This window comes from Odontesthes bonariensis, chromosome 19 (genome assembly GCF_027942865.1).
Source record: "Odontesthes bonariensis isolate fOdoBon6 chromosome 19, fOdoBon6.hap1, whole genome shotgun sequence".
NCBI lineage: Eukaryota > Metazoa > Chordata > Actinopteri > Atheriniformes > Atherinopsidae > Odontesthes > Odontesthes bonariensis.
In genome coordinates this window covers 27,312,018-27,328,318 of record NC_134524.1, presented here as the reverse complement: position 1 = coordinate 27,328,318, position 16,301 = coordinate 27,312,018, and the positions used below count along the sequence as shown (strand labels likewise).

Below are 16,301 nucleotides of genomic sequence, written 5' to 3'. Positions count from 1 at the left end.
CCGGTCAAAGTAACCAGCGTTTGCTTCCAAACTGTGCATTGCCTTTCTCTACACCAGCTTTATTATGTTATCAACTAGAAAAACAAGTGCTGAACACATGACTAAACTAATGTATGCTCTTACCATATCCTCTCAAGACCCAACCTTGATATTTTGAATGCAATTTTTTCTCTCCCGTTTTTTGGGTATGACTAGAATCTGGTCAGTTTAAAACCCAAGCATATCCTTTAAATGGGAAGTAGCTTTTGTGAAATAAAAATGTCTTCATGTGGGGACCAGGATCCTTAATGAGGTTGCTGGGTCCCAGGAGGGTAAAGGGGAAGTTAAAAGTGTTCCCCTATAACAGCTAGCCCTTTTTGACAACTTTTCACATAAAAATCCTAGAGGCGTGTTTTGGTCATGCTAATATAAGATGTTTAGAATTATGGCACTATTCATTTTGCCCAATGTTAACTCCTAAGCTGCTCTTATTTTTTTCTCCGTCAGTCGTTTTCCTTGCAGCAGTTGGACCATGAAAGCCTGATTCTCACAGTTTTGCTCTTAGAAAGATTTCACGAGAGCCACATTCATCTCAGTATTCATTGTTTTTTACAACTAGGATTGAATAAAGTTGAGTAATTCAAATTTTAAGGTTGATGACCTTTCGCTTCTTATTACTTAGTTGAGCAGTTCTTGCTGCGACTTGGATTTCTATGTTTATAGGCTAGTGGGTAATGGGAACCAGGAAGATTCTTAAATGACAGTAAAGCTTCAAGGTTTTTTTTCTCTGGTTGCATTTGTAACACTGACATACACGCCAACCACTATTTGGCTGAAAGGTCAAAATATGCCACCCACATCTCCGCCTCTCAGCACTTCCTCAAATTCTCATCTCACTCTGCAAATCTCACTTTGCTATGCTCATGTTGTAAAGAACAAAAATCTATCCATCATTCCATATTCTATGCCCACTTAATCCAATTCAGGATCCCAGCTGCCACTGGATGAGAAGCAGGGTACATTCTTGACGGTTTGCCAGGCCAACACAGAAAAAAAACGAGACAAACATTTGATACACAAAATGATGCACTCTCACACACAATACTAGAGTCAATTTAGAATCATCAATTAACCTAACATGCATTTCTTTGGATGGTGGGATGAAGCCGGAGTACCCGAAGAGAACCCACGCATGCATGGGGACAACATGCAAGCACCACACAGAAAGGCCACAGCTGGCATTCAATAAAGAACAAATAGCAATGAAGCAATGATCATAATAATGGGCCGCTAACGCTCACTCACTGAGCACCAGAATCCCGATCTTTTCACATGAGATACAGCAAACGCTTGAGCTTAATTCCTTTTGACACTATGTGCCGCCACAAACAGAAAAACCCTTTGGAAAACTAAATTTACTGACATCAGTGTAGAGAGGAGTCACTGCCTGTGCAACAGCTGTTCCTCTTGGAAGAAGACACCTCTCTGTGTCACTTTACCCCAGTGAGCCAGAGCTGGTGGCTACAGCGAAAAGCAATGAAGACATGTTTGCTCTTACTTGGGACACTGCCATGTCTTTTGATAAATTAAATCCACTTGTGGTTGGACGTCATTGGCTAAGATATGAAGGCTTCTAGAAACTGATTTCATGCCATCACAGAAAAAGTCAGATCTGCCATTTTAGCAGCCAGATGAAAACACACAAACTTGATCCTCCATGTAGCTTGTGGTAGCTTCTCCTATAACTTGATATAATCCCACCCTCCTAGAAGTTCCTCCCTCACTGGAACAGTTCTGGCTATGTGAACTGCCTTTATGAGGCTAGGGGCAGTACTCTGCAGATTCAAAGCAGAAATTCTCTGCCATAGCGTTGGCGACTAATTTTGCTTGTGATATGTCTTGTAACACATAAAATACATCATATGAACATGCTAATGAGGTTAAAAAAAAGGCTGACTTTTAATGGAGGGGACTTTAAAGAGTGTGGACTTCATTGTCAGTAAAATCCTTTGTGTTTTGCTTAATCTAATAAAGGCAAAAGGTGTTGTTCAACCAATCACTTTATAGGGAGAATACTTGAAGGAGGTGCTGATCTTACACACTGCAGGAACATTTCCATAGTTCTTATAATTACTGAAGGTCCTTGGTTCTTTTTTTTCCCATTTGTCTGAACCGCAGAAGCTGCAGCCAAACGTAGTCCATAGTTCTGCTTTTAAAGGGGATTCTTTAGCTCCTGACCCAGAATAGTAACTTTCCTTAGTATGACTGGTACCATGCCTGTTAGTAACTGCACAGTGACAGGTCCTAACAGTGTAAGCACCATTTCAAAATCGTTTATGAAGATCAGTAATAAGTCATCCATAGAAATTCACTTCTCAGTTTTAGCCTTTCAAACACTTTAAACAGAGAAGCGAGAAATTAACAGTTGATGAAGCCCAGGGTTTATTAAGCTTATATGTGACTGAGGAATCACAACAAAATTCTGACAAGTCTCCCAACCACTAACTGGATGTTATTTTACTTCAGTTGGCCTATTTAGAATAGAATAGAAATAGAATAGAAAAATACTTTATTTGCATACAAAAGGAGTACCTGTACCCCCTTATTCCTCAGCCATGCTTTTGTAATGTGTGCAGAATGATGTGGCTTTGTGTCACGTTGTTGAAAGATGCATGAATGCCCCCTGGAGAAGATGTTGTCTTAAATGCAACATATGTGGTTCTAAAATCTCTGTGAACTTTTCTGAATTAATGCTGCCATCACAGAAGTGTAAACGAGCTTTGCCAAGAGCACTGATACAACCCATAACATCACAGAGCCTGGCTTTTGGGACTTGATAACATTCTGGAATATTGATTGGTCGGATCACAATAAACGTTTCAATTGAGCCCAGAGAAGTCAACACAACCTCTGGAAAAGGTTGACATAGGAGACAATCTTTTTTGCATCCTGAAGTTTTAAGTGACATTTATAATGTTCGACAATGGTTTCATACAGTGATCCCTTGCTTGTGTGATTATATCAGCTGTTAATGAAGGGACACTTTGATGCGTGATTTGAGGGATCGGAGATCATGGGTTTGCTACCTTTCCTTTCAACCACAGATTTTCCTTTGGATTGTTCTAATGGTTTAATGATATTATACACTGTTGAGGAAATCTTTTTTTTTTGTCACTCGTTAAGGGCTTCGGGTGCAAAACTTATATTTTTTCTGATGAAATTAAGTTTATAAAACAAAACTTCTTTGATTCATTCTGTCTGTGAATAAATAAAAATCAAAGTAAATCTAAAAATTGCCCCAGCTGTTTGTTTTTTCCCCCATTTATTTGCATTTTTTGTTGTCTAAAAATTCAAAAAAAGAAGGGATACTTCACCACTAACAACAAGAACTATTAAAAAGTTCCTGTGTTCTGAAAGCAAGCACACTCACACTAACTGAATACCACTCAAGGGGACTGTCATAATGAAGGTGGTTAGGACATACCAGCAGTGTAAACCTGCCATCAAGGCAAACAGTGAGAAATCTAACATATGAAACATTTTGGTTAACTTCAAAATTCCACATCTGATGTTTTTCATACCCTCTGACCACATTCTTAAAACTCTGAGTGCAGAGTGCATGTATATCTTATTCCATTGTCAGATAAGCTACTGTTATACATTTTCCTAATGCAAAGCTTACATTTAGGTGATTTTATTTCAAATTAAATTACCCTGATTTCAGATAAAGTATAAATGAATAATTTAGAAGCCAATCAAACAAGATTTTAATGTAGATATGAACAAGACACGAGCAAAAACCCCTAATAATTACATATTTGATTGCATTTTAATTCACAAGTTGTACCCTTACAGTCAGTGATTGTTGATATCACCCAAACCAACAACCTTATTATAAGGATTTATACTTCCTGCTTCATAAGCCAGATAGGGTTTTAGAACTCCTTTCAAAATAGGAGGAATATTGAAGTTTCAATAGCAACAACATGTCAACTCTTCCATCACATTGGGTGAACATAGAATAACGTTTTCCTAATTATGTCATTGAAAGTAATCATGTTCTTTTACTCAAGTACTTGTCAAGTATACTGTACTTTAAGTATAGTTTTGAGGAACTTATATTTTCCATGAATATTTGGATTCCATGCTACTTTATAGGCTACTTATACCTCTGTATTCATACACTTTTTTAAAAAAGATTCGTAGATAAAGATTAGGCAGGTGTTTTTCAGCCTTAATGGCTAGTTTTACATGTTGATGTTGCCTAAATGATCCAATATCACATTAAAAAAAAATCACAAAACCTCAAACAGATTTACACATCACTACTCCTCTAATTAATAATCTTATTTCCCGTCAGTGTGGTGTCCCTTTATCATAAGTCTGTATGAAGACGTTCAAACTTGCTCCGCCTCCAGCTCCGGCAAAGCTACCATGCTGCTTGTGTCATATAGTTAAGGACACCTAAACAGTGCTTTTGTCACAATACCTTAACAGGAATTTGGCATTTATACTTGTACATTTTTACTTAAGTATAATCTTTACCTTTATTGTGCATTTTTACATTACTGCAATGAAACTTTTACTTAAACTGATACTACGTCCGCTGAGAGCAACGTTCCTAACTTTTTTTTTTAAGGTCCTTGACATGAAAAGTTGCTTCCTAAATAATTAAATAAATAAGTAAATCAATTGTATTCTTCGTTTGGCCCCGCTCGGAAGTGTGTAATGAATGAGGTCATGCAAAACTAGGAAACAGATCACGACAACTAAGATGGCGGAGGAGCAGCAGGAATCATCACAGGGAGAGATGGAGGGCGAGAGAATCGGTGGAATCACGACAAATACAGCATGCAACGCAGGTGTTTATCTTTTAATAATATACGTTATACATAGTAGTATCTGCAGAGCGTTTCAACCGTTGCTCTCTGTGCGTTTTAAGTGGCTGACATGCAGCGATTGGACTAGTCAGAGGCCAGTGCTTCTGAGCTAACGGTAGCTAGCTGCCATTGCTACACAAAGAGAGATACAGAAAAAAACCCGCTTGTTTGGTTATTGAAAGGGAAACCGTATGTGACAGTGCAAAAGTTTTCTTTACCAGAGGAAACGTTAAAAGTATAAATTGAACATTAAAGAGGGGGCGTGTTATTTGGGGTTCTACGTTAGGACGTTTTTAGTCGTCTCTAGAATTGTTTTGTTTTCAAGCTAGCAAAGTTTAGCAGACCGACGGTAGCCAGTGTTTCGGATTAACTTATTTTCAAAGTAATTGATGACTACGTTTTGATTTGGGCCATGGTTGCCAGTGGCCAGTTGCTGAATGTAGGGAAGGACATGCATAGTCTTTAATGCCTGTTTGTCAATATTTTTATTATATTTTAGTACGTACTCGTTTGGTTCTTTCTCATTGAATGCAATTGCTTCCCAAACCAAATAAACGCGAAGGGATGTAAATTGTTTTGAAATGCAAGCAGTCGAATAACCAGAAACGATACACAAGTGTGCAACTGAGCAGTAAACACCAAGGAAGTAATTCCTGTACGCGCTGCATCTTACTGACACATATTGTTTGGCCACATGGTTCGCATAGTTTAATCAGCATAGTCAGTTGTGAATTCAAAGTGCAGCAATTACTTCCTTGTTGGCAAAGCAGGTTAGTTTGTGCTTCTGGCATTTTATTCACCCACGATACTGAAGATAAAGTAATTTCTTGAATTATGTTGTTATCTTTTTGGTCTTTGCTACAGTGTGTACAATTATAGCACTGACGTTTTAACACGACAACACTGCAGTGTTTAGATTTTCTGTATAATGATCTACTCTCGAATATGACATTCCCACACAGGGCTGTTTCTAGATTTTTGGGGGCCCTCCAGCTATCCAGCCCACATCACCCAACACATGCCTTACTTTTATCCTTGGACCGTTTTTCGCGCCACTAATATAACTTCTTTTTGATGCCATTATGGCGTTTGTCTTTACTTTTCTCGCTAACTGGAATGATGGGTAGATGTCAATCATTCCCATCATACCGGTCGGCAGCCTGCTACGCCACTTAATATGTGACAGTGCTGTCCAACAGATCTAATAATGCCACAAAAACACCAGCCACAGTTCATCTTTGCAGTTTATTGTATTTATATCCTACGTTATTTTTTTTTAAGAATATAAGGGATGTAATAAACACATGAGATAGCTATAGATAAATACAGGACATTTTGATTCTCTTCAGATGTGGCTGAACATGCAGCTTTGGGGGCCCCTGGTGGCTAGGGGGCCCTTAGCATTCGCCTAGTTCACCTATAGCAAGAAACGACCCTGTTCCCACACATTGTTTCAAAAGGAGAAACATTGACGAAAAGGCAAAAAAGGCATTTGTCCTTTTCTTGTGCAGTACAAGCTACAGTATTTTTGTTGTCTAAAAATGTACCACTTGAGTACCTGGTCTTTAGGCTCTCTGAACCTGTCAACCGTTTCTTTCAGGAGTGAACTGCCTCGCGTATGACGAGGCCATTATTGCCCAACAGGACAGAATTCAGCAGGAGGTGAGATTTTCTTTCTCTTTTCAATAGGTCAGATTTCATTTTAACAGCTGACATATCCATGGATAGCCTGCAGGATAAACAACCTTTCAGGTTCCAGTCATTTTCTTGCAGACCAACACATAACCTATTTGTGGACATAGCTGAAAACATCATGTGAACTACTGAACTTTACAATTTGCTGTAGGATTTCTGTACATGTAAATAAATGCATGGGACACAGCTTGTTAAGATAGTCCCCCTGAGTTAAGTTGCTACCAATACATGGACTAATTGTAATTTTCTGTGTTTGTGGGCATGCAGATAGCTAACACCAACCCCTTAGTGTCGGATAGACAGGACCTGAAAGTGCTGCAGAAAGAATACGCTGAGGAAGACACAGTTTATCAGCTCAAGATCAAGGTCAGTCACCACCTGCTCTTGGGTTACTGCACCCACATCTCTGCCTCAGTCCAAAGTGTTGTTTTACCCAAATGACTGTCAGTTCTCAGAACCCTTCTCTGAACTCTTCTTTTTTTTGTTGCAGGACCTACACAAAAACTACTCATACATTCGTAAGACACGACCGGACGGGAACTGCTTCTACAGAGCATTCGGCTTCGCACATCTTGAGTCGCTGCTAGATGATAGCAAAGAACTTCAGAGGTGAGTGGCATTGAATTGGCTGTTTGTGTTGTTGTGGCGTGTGGACAAACGTAACATTTCTGTCCTTTTGGATGATTGGTGCATTTCTCTCTAATCATGGCTGCACAGTAGGCACATTTGAGAGATTTATTGGTATGATTTTTACAAATCTGACCTGTGTTGTTTTATTTCTTCTTTTTCTTAATTTTATTTTTGATGGTGAGCTTTACAATCTCAAGAAAAACCTGTTAAGGGGGCAACATAGGCACTGAGTTGGCGTTAAGTAACAGACATGAGAGCCTGCATCTGACAGTGAGGGTGCAGTCGTTTTAAAGACCCAGCCTCATCCGTAAGAATGGCTTTCAAAGTAAAGTAATTGGCTGTTAAGTCATGATACCCTCTTATCTCTTGATAATTATTAGAGAATATTTTTAAAAACGGTACATTCGTTAAAAATGTTACATCATTAATTAGGGATGTCCCGATCAGGTTTTTTGCCTCCGAGTCATTTGATTTTGAGTATCTGCCGATACCGAGTCCCGATCCGATACTTCTACAGTGCATTAAAAATAAATTAAGAACAGCGAAGAAACAGATCCAGGATGTCCCTGATTTTTAAAAAAAAAAAATTTATTCACCTTATTTTATCATTTAACACTTATGAACAGAGCACTTCTGTGAGGTAGCTTGAACAATCAAGTAATAAAGAAAATCTTCACATTGGAGTTTACTGCAACAATGTCTAATATAAGAACGAACAGCAGCTTGACTTGAAATACCTGGCAGGTATGTAAGCAAATAAAAGTGCCACATTGTTCTAAAGTAAGGCCAGTAATGTGCTTTTCGGAACTGCACTCCTAATTCTTACTCTCCTCCTCTGGCTTCACAGAAGGAAATATACGTTTTTCTTGATGAAAACCAACATCTCTACCTTGTTAGGTTTGAGCCTGTTCCTGTACTTATCAAGGATGTTAGCCATGTCCTTGCCACTTCTTGAAATCCACAGTTTGCATATCTCACAGTTTGCAATTGCAACGTTTTTGTCATCCACTTTAAAATACCTCCACAGTGCAGACATTCGCGCCCCCCAGCTTCAAGCTGCTGCCGTGTTCTGCTGCGCTTTACAGCACGCAGCAAAGTGACGTCACGAAAAGCACATTATTGGCCTTACTTTATAACACTGTGGCACTTTTATTTGCTTATTTGTTTACATGCCTGCCAGGTATTTCAAGTTGAGCTGCTGCTCGTTTTTATATTAGACATTGTTGCACTAAACTACAATGTGAAGAATTTGTTTATTACTTGATTGATTAAATGATTAAATGAATTAAACTTAAAACGATAAAACTAATTAAATTAGTTAAATGATAAAATAAGTCAATAAAATAAAAAATCAGGGACATCCTGGATCTGTTTCTTCGCCATTCTTAATTTTTTAATGTACTGTAGAAGTATCGGATCGGGACTCGTAATCGGCAGATACTCAAAATCAAATGACTCGGACTCTGGGGCAAAAAAACCTGATCGGGACATCCCTACTCTATGGTAAGAATAGCCTACAGTCGCTACTTCGACAAGTATTGAGGAAAAAATGTTGTTTCATACACTCGATTAAAAAGGGGCTGTTCATGTAGGGCTAATGGTGATTTCAGTCACATTCGCTAACCATAATTATTATTATTAAGTATATTATTAACTATACTTAAAGTACTATTATTATGATTACAATTAATTGAATTCCAATTGGCTTGAATTGGACTTTATTATCTAAGTGCCTTGAGATGACATTTTTTGTATTTGGCGCTATATAAATAAAAATTAATTGAATTGAATTGAATTCTTTGTAAAGCAGGGGATGTCTGTCAGCGAGGTGCTTTGCCATGTTAGACGTGTTCCCTCCCTTCGTCTGCAGTCTTTGTAGCATGTCTTACACACCGGCTTCAGTGTGTCTGTTGGCTTACCCTCACTATCTGCGAAGTAAGCGAAATAATTCCAGATTTCGCTTCTCCCGTCTTTTTTGTTTACGGTCGGCAGGATCTTCCGAACTTGTCGCCATCTGTAGCGTTACTCTCTCCCTCTCTCCCTCACTCACTGCTCACCTGCTGAGTGCGCGAGCTGAGGAGGAAAGCAAGTTTGGCACGCCCACTAGCCCCTGCGTGCATGGAGTGTGACTAGAGAATGACAGACTTGGCGCGGCTCGCTGCACAGACACAGAAGGTTATTTCGAGAGAAGTATCAATACTAAAAAAAGAATGTATCGCATCGTTTTTCAGGGTATCATGATACCTTTCTAGTATCGGTATACCGTCCAACACTAATAGATAGGCTATCCCTGATCTTGATATAACTTCCGATTCTGATCGAGTCTGAAACCACGTGATCAACCCCGATTTCTAATCACGTGATCAGATCAGGACATCCCTATTATTAATCATAGGCTTCGAATACACTATGTGATTGGTTGAGCCTGCGTCTAGCATTCAGTGATTGGGGCCCCAAAAAAATCTGATTCATACTTCCTTATGTACACCTCAATTCCCAACAGGAACACTGTTAAACGTAAATAAAAACAAAATGACACAATGTGCAAATGTCATAAACACAGTTAGGACAGGGGCATGTTTACCACTGTGTAGCATCTCCTCTTCTTTTATTAACAGTCTGTAAACATCTGGGAACTGTGGAGACCAGTCTCTGGACCTTTGGCAGAGGGGAATGTTGTCCCATTCTTGTCTGATATGACTCTAGCTGCTCAAGAATTCTGTATCTTCTTTGTTGTATGTTGTGTTAAATGATGGGCCAAAATGTATTCTTTTGGTGATGGGTCACGGATTCTTCTACCAGGAAACCTTGCTGTTGTATTAGATGTAGTATGTGGTTTATTAGTATTGCCTCCTGGAATATGCCAAAAAAAAAAAATGAAAAAGCTATCGTCTGGATGGGAGCATATGTTGCTCTAAAAACCTGTCAGGGCTCTAGAGTGCGACAGATTTGGTCACACGTGCGACCTATTTTCTCAATGGTGCAACTAAAAAAAAAATCTGAGGTCGCACCGGTGCGACCACCCGTTCGAGGGAAAGAAAAAAAAAAGTACGCGACTCTGAAATTATCCCTGTGGTTCAACAACAGACACACATTAGACTCATATCATGGTCTAAACCAATCAGAGATAGTGAAGGGCGGGACCCCCCTCTGATTGGCCCGTGTACGGTGTGTGTACGTTTGAACACGCGCATGCTGTAGTCCGACAGAGAGGTGATTAAAGGGATAATTCACCTCTTTTGACATGAAACTGTATGACATCCCATATTAGCAATATCATTTATGAACATTGACTTGCCCCCTTCTGCGTCCTGTGAGCCGAGTTCCAGCCTCGTTTTGGCGTTGACGAAGGTAGTCCAGGCTAGTTGGCTAGGGTCCCGAAAATAAAGCGTTTTGCTTCTCAAAACAATATGCGTTCAAAAGAGTAATACATTTGCATCACAAAATCATTCGCCAGAAAAAGTCAGACCTCACAATCGCTTGGCGCTATTTTTGCCTCCCTTCGTATCACTACGGGCTATGTAAACCGTGCAGACTGAGCAGTCCCCTGCTTCTGAGCACTAAACACCGTAACAGGTGCGGCTATCGCTATGTGGCTGAACGCATTGATATGAAGGGAGGCAAAAATAGACTGACATTAATTTTACTGTTTATTCAGTTTTTTATTGCACTGTGGGTTTTTTTAGATGATTTTAATTAAATTTTATGGTTTTTATCTTTGGGTTCTTATGATGTGCAGCACTTTGGTCAACCAGGTTTGTTTGTTTTTAAAGTGCTATATAAATAGATATGGTATGGTATTTCCAAAAGAAATGTCAAATTTGGATTTATTAGACCATAGAACGGTTTTCCTTTTTGCCTCAGTCTATCTGAAATGAGCTTTGGCCCAGAAAAGACGTTTCTGGATCATGTTCAGATATGGGCTTTTCTTTGTACGGTCAAGCTTTAACCTGCATTTGTGGATGGCATGGTGGACTGTGTTTGCAGAATATAGCTGCATTCGGACTAGGGGTGGGCGATATGGAAAAAATGTTGTATCACGATTTTTTGCATAAAATCACGATTTCGATTTTTTTATCACGATCTTCCATCCAAAAAAAAAAAAAAAAGACCAATTACAGTAGAGTTAAGTCGACATGCTGAACCACAGAAGAGCTAAGGAGTAAAATAAAGAATTTGGCAGTCAACGCATGTAATTCAACTGTAACCCAATTCAAGATGAAAAATAATGATCTAATTGATGACATCTGACACGCAACCGGAAATAGAAAAACGAACCACTGATGACGACTTGACTCCACCTCATGATGCCATTTAATAACAGATGAGCAACGCTGCATGTTCGTTTACTGCAGCCACAGTCACGCACTACCATCACCAGAGCGCCCTAAAGGAATACTTTTCAACTGTGTAATGTTTGTCACGGTCGCGGTGCATCCCTTTTCTCTTGCACCGTAGTTAGCTTACGAGCTAGCGGTTTCCTCATCCGACCCGAGAGTGCTGCTGCTGGCCGTGAGTTTCTCCCGTGCGCCGCTATGGATGTGCTGTGGATGTGCTGTGGATGGTGCCGCTGCTGTAGGAGTGGGTGATATGGGCAAAAAAAAAATATCTCGATATTTTTTAGGATTTTCACGATAAAGATATTTTGACGATATTTAAAAAAAAAAAATTAAAACTTGCATTAAGATCACAATAAAATGAACACAAGCATGCAAGTCTAAGCACACACGGCCGGTACAGTGAAACTGCGAATGGCTCATTAAATCAGTTATGGTTCCTTTGATCGCTCTACCGTTACTTGGATAACTGTGGCAATTCTAGAGCTAATACATGCAAAACGAGCGCTGACCTTCGGGGATGTGTGCATTTATCAGACCAAAAACCCATGCGGGGTGCCTCTCGGGGTGCCGCGGCCGCTTTGGTGACTCTAGATAACCGCGAGCTACCACATCCAAGGAAGGCAGCAGGCGCGCAAATTACCCACTCCCGACTCTGGGAGCCGGTAGTGACGAAAAATAACAATACAGGACTCTTTCAATTCTTTAACGGGGATCAATTGAAGGGCAAGTCTGGTGCCAGCAGCCGCGGTAATTCCAGCTCCAATAGCGTATCTTAAAGTTGCTGCAGTTAAAAAGCTCGTAGTTGGATCTCGTGATCGAGCTGACGGTCCGCCGCGAGGCGAGCTACCGTCTGTCCCAGCCCCTGCCTCTCGGCGCCCCCTCGATGCTCTTAGCTGAGTGTCACGCGGGGTCCGAAGCGTTTACTTTGAAAAAATTAGAGTGTTCAAAACAGAGCGTGGCGCCGTGGTAAGGGCAGAGGACCACTGGCGCCACACTTTATTGATTTTTGGCGACTGGGGAAAAAAAAAAAAAAAATGTCGATCGATATTGCAAAATTACTCATCGTCAAAACAACATTCACGATAATTTCGCAAACGATACACATCGCCCACCCCTACGCTGCTGCTGTTCCCATTCCTGATGTGGACCAGCAGCAGTGGGTTAGGGTAGAAGAAAACCCAAACCAATTCCAAATTACAGAGGTGGATTTCCTCTTCTTCACCAGCTCGTTGGCTGCTGCATTGGCGGGAACCAGCATTAAAAATAAATAAATAAATCATTGCGCTGATTGGCAAAGGCGATCTATACGGTTTCTCTAATTTGGTAGATCGCCTGCGATTCTCCACTCTTCCTCGCCAGTCACGATTTTATATCGTCAGATCGCGCACCCCTAATTCGGACTGTAGGAACCTTTGGCAGTTCCTATAACCTTTTAATCCACAGGGCCGTTTTCTCCCGCATTCGGACATACAGGAACTCGGGACCATCTCCCTCAGTTCCTATAACCATTTTAGCTCCTTCTCCGAGGCTGGGCCTTTTCAGGGTTCTATAGGAACACATCTGACGTAGGTGTTTGGTGGTTGGTAGCTACGCCCCATGTCATGTTGTCACGGCTGAAATGTTTACTCATACGACACAGACACAACCTGTGTGTGTTTAATAAGTTAAACTTACACGTTGTCTCCTTTGTCTGTGGCGCTCTGCTCTCCTTTCTTCCTTCATGAAATGAAAAAGTATGGCCTGCGCTCGATCCTTCGTCTCCTGACTCTCTCTGTGAGCTCTTCCAGCCTCGATATTAGACGCCTGATGTGATCGTCCATGATTAATATCACCATCATGCAGACCATGAACACGGTGGCCTCCCCGCTCTCCATATTAGCTTCTTTGTGGTGTTTTTTTCTTCTCTCCTTACTTTTACCGGGTTTTGTTTTGTTGTTGAATGTGGCGCTAAAGTAACACGTCACTGACGAAGACGGCTGTGCGTGCCGCATCAGTCCTGACCTGGTCCCGACTCATGTGCGAATGCAGACTGAAACAGTTCTGCTGGGGAAGGACAGTTATCAGAACGGAATTCGAGGAGGACCGTTCTTATAACTGCGTTCTTAGAACGGCTGTGTCCGAAAGCGGCTAATCATTTCTGGAAGTGTTCCTGAGCCTGTGCAGAGATTTCCATGACAGAATCATGCCCTTTTAAGGGCCCAAAGATCATGGGCATGCAGTCGTCATTTCTGGCCATGTCCCCTGCGTACAAGACACGTCTTCAGATTCTCTGAAGTTAGTGGTGATATGATGTACTGTAGATGATGGAATATTCAAAGTCTCTGGAACTTTACATCAAAGAACACTATCTTGAAGTTGCCCCACAATTTGTGTTCCCCCTTTTTCTTTTTTGGTGATTGCTGAACCTCTGCTCATCTTTACCTGTGAGAGATTCATCCTTTCTAAGGTGCTCCTTTTTTTTTTTTATACCCAGTCATGTTACTGACCTGTTGCCAATTAATATCCTTAGTTACAACATGTTTGTCCAGTTGTTTCTTTTTAATACCTCTCACCAGACACACTCCAGACACAACTTTTTAGACTATGTGTTGCTGTCATCAAATTCAGCTTGAGCACATTTTTCAATAAAAAGTCAAATGTATCTCTTACAACATTCAGGACTTTTTCTATGCTCTATTGTGAATGAAATGTTGGTTTATGAGATTTGTTGGTCATTACATTTTGTGTCCCATCAATTCCAGCCTCTTTGGAATGTGAACAATACTTACAATTAATTTAAATGTAATGAGGTGTGGTGGGTGTAATATTCACAAGTTTATTGTTGACATGTCTTCTGTGTGTTCAGGTTCAAAGCAGTTGCAACTAAAAGTAAACTGGACCTGGTTAACGAAGGCTTCACTGAGTTTACCATCGAAGACTTCCACAATACAGTGAGTGTCCTGTAAAGCCCTAATCCTGTTGATTTTCTTTCATTACTTGTTTAGCAGGTAATATGGAATTATTCTATTTACTGAAGTCTGTTGGCCTAATGTTTTCAATCGATTGTTCTGGATAAGCACGATACACGTTAAACCCTTTTGTTGTTACAGGGTTTTGGATTGAGCGTGACTTGGTGTTTGAATTATCATTGTTGGCTTTTTGACTTGCCAAATATGATTAATGACATGATTTTTTGCAGCTGGGCTTGCGTTGTCAGTTTAACTATCTGAAAAATGTGTGCGTTTCCTCCTAGTTCATGGACTTGATCGAACTGTGCGAGAAACAACCAAGCCTGCAGGAGCTGCTGAGCTCCTTCAACGACCAGAATGTGTCAGACTATGTGGTTGTGTACCTGCGACTCCTCACCTCGGGCTACTTGCAGCGAGAACATGCCTTCTTTCAGCATTTCATCGAAGGAGGACGCTCTGTCAAGGAGTTCTGTCAGCAGGTGAGTAGCTTTTGAAAAATGAACCTGTGGGGAAAATTGGGCAATTTTCACTGAAGGTTAAGTTTTTATGGGCAAATGCATATTGAAATGTGATCGTTGTGGCTTAAAAATAGCAGATTTTTTAAATTATTTTTTTGGTAAATGCACATGGTTATTTTTGTCTATTGTTGGTGTTTTATGGTGATTACAAACTCACGCTGGACATGTTTCTGTTTTTTGTTTTCTTTCCCCTTTGTCCAAGGAGGTTGAGCCAATGTCTAAAGAAAGTGACCACATTCACATCATCGCCTTAGCCCAGGCCCTGAACGTATCCATTTTGGTGGAGTACATGGACAGAGGAGAAGGAGGAACTGTCAATCACCACGTCTTCCCTGAAGGTGGTGACCCGCGCATCTTCTTGCTCTATAGACCAGGCCACTACGACATCTTGTACAAATAACACTCCCGGCAAACAGTCCTCTTCATCTTCCTCCTGCTGTTCCCTGCAGTGTTGGGTTAAAAAAATAACCTCAGCAGCCACGTTGATGAAGAATTCATCTTGTGTATGAGATTATACTCATTTATTTGGAGAAAAAAAAAGGAAAAAAAATCACTTTACATGCCTCCTTTACCCCTTTTGCTCCAGATTCCCCCCGATTTACCCTGAGTTGTCACAAAATGGTTACCCCCCCCCCCAAAAAAAGGAAAAAAAAAAATCTTTGGAAAAATAGAAGTGACTCCAGCCATTAGAGTTGTACAGGTTTTTTTTTTTTTTCTTTTGTGGTTGTAAATGTTATCTACTTGCTTTGTTTGATTCTTTTCCTTTGTTACACTGCGTTTCATTGAGTTTTATTAAAGCAATTTACATCTTATGTGTTGTGTCTTGTTTTTGTGGTCCTCCTGCGATCTTTGAATAGTTTAATTTTTTTATAATTTTTTTAATTAAGCTATGCTGTGAAATTTCAATGTCTTCCTCTGCCCAACATCCCAAACAAGTTTCATTGCACTGACCGCAAACACGGAAGAGTTGAAAATTATTAAGTTTTAGAAACTGAAATCTGTAAGTCAGTCTATAAAATTCTATATTTTTCTCATTGGTATCTGAAACAACTCTGGGCTTGTGTGACATTGGACACGATCTTAGATCACACAGGTTTTGCTGAGGAGTCAGCAGAGAATCTGGGAGTAACGAGGTTTAGGTCAACAAACGCGACAGTTATAGTCGCACAAGTATGAAATCCAACTCGGATTATTATTTTTTTTTAATTTCGCTCACAACGAAACATTGGACATTGTGCTGATTTTTGCTATTTCTTTTTTTACGAGTACAGTTCAGTGCGTGTAGTAGCCCACTTAACGTCACTGCGGCAT

At 40.3% G+C, this 16,301-nt stretch overlaps 1 protein-coding gene across 2 annotated transcripts; it reads left to right on the top strand.

Annotated features, from left to right (window-relative positions):
• Nucleotides 1-4,711: 4,711 nt before the first annotated feature.
• otub1b (OTU deubiquitinase, ubiquitin aldehyde binding 1b) lies at nt 4,712-15,802 on the top strand. 2 transcript variants are annotated; one of them, XM_075450649.1, is made up of 7 exons: nt 4,712-4,841; nt 6,460-6,521; nt 6,822-6,920; nt 7,045-7,163; nt 14,370-14,454; nt 14,757-14,951; nt 15,196-15,802. In XM_075450649.1, the coding sequence occupies exons 1-7, from the start codon at nt 4,712-4,714 to the stop codon at nt 15,388-15,390; spliced, it is 885 nt and encodes a 294-aa protein (XP_075306764.1). In that variant the 3' UTR covers nt 15,391-15,802. The 2 variants fall into 2 exon arrangements, with proteins under 2 accessions (XP_075306764.1, XP_075306763.1); XM_075450648.1 differs by having other exon boundaries at nt 15,193-15,802.
• Nucleotides 15,803-16,301: the final 499 nt, after the last annotated feature.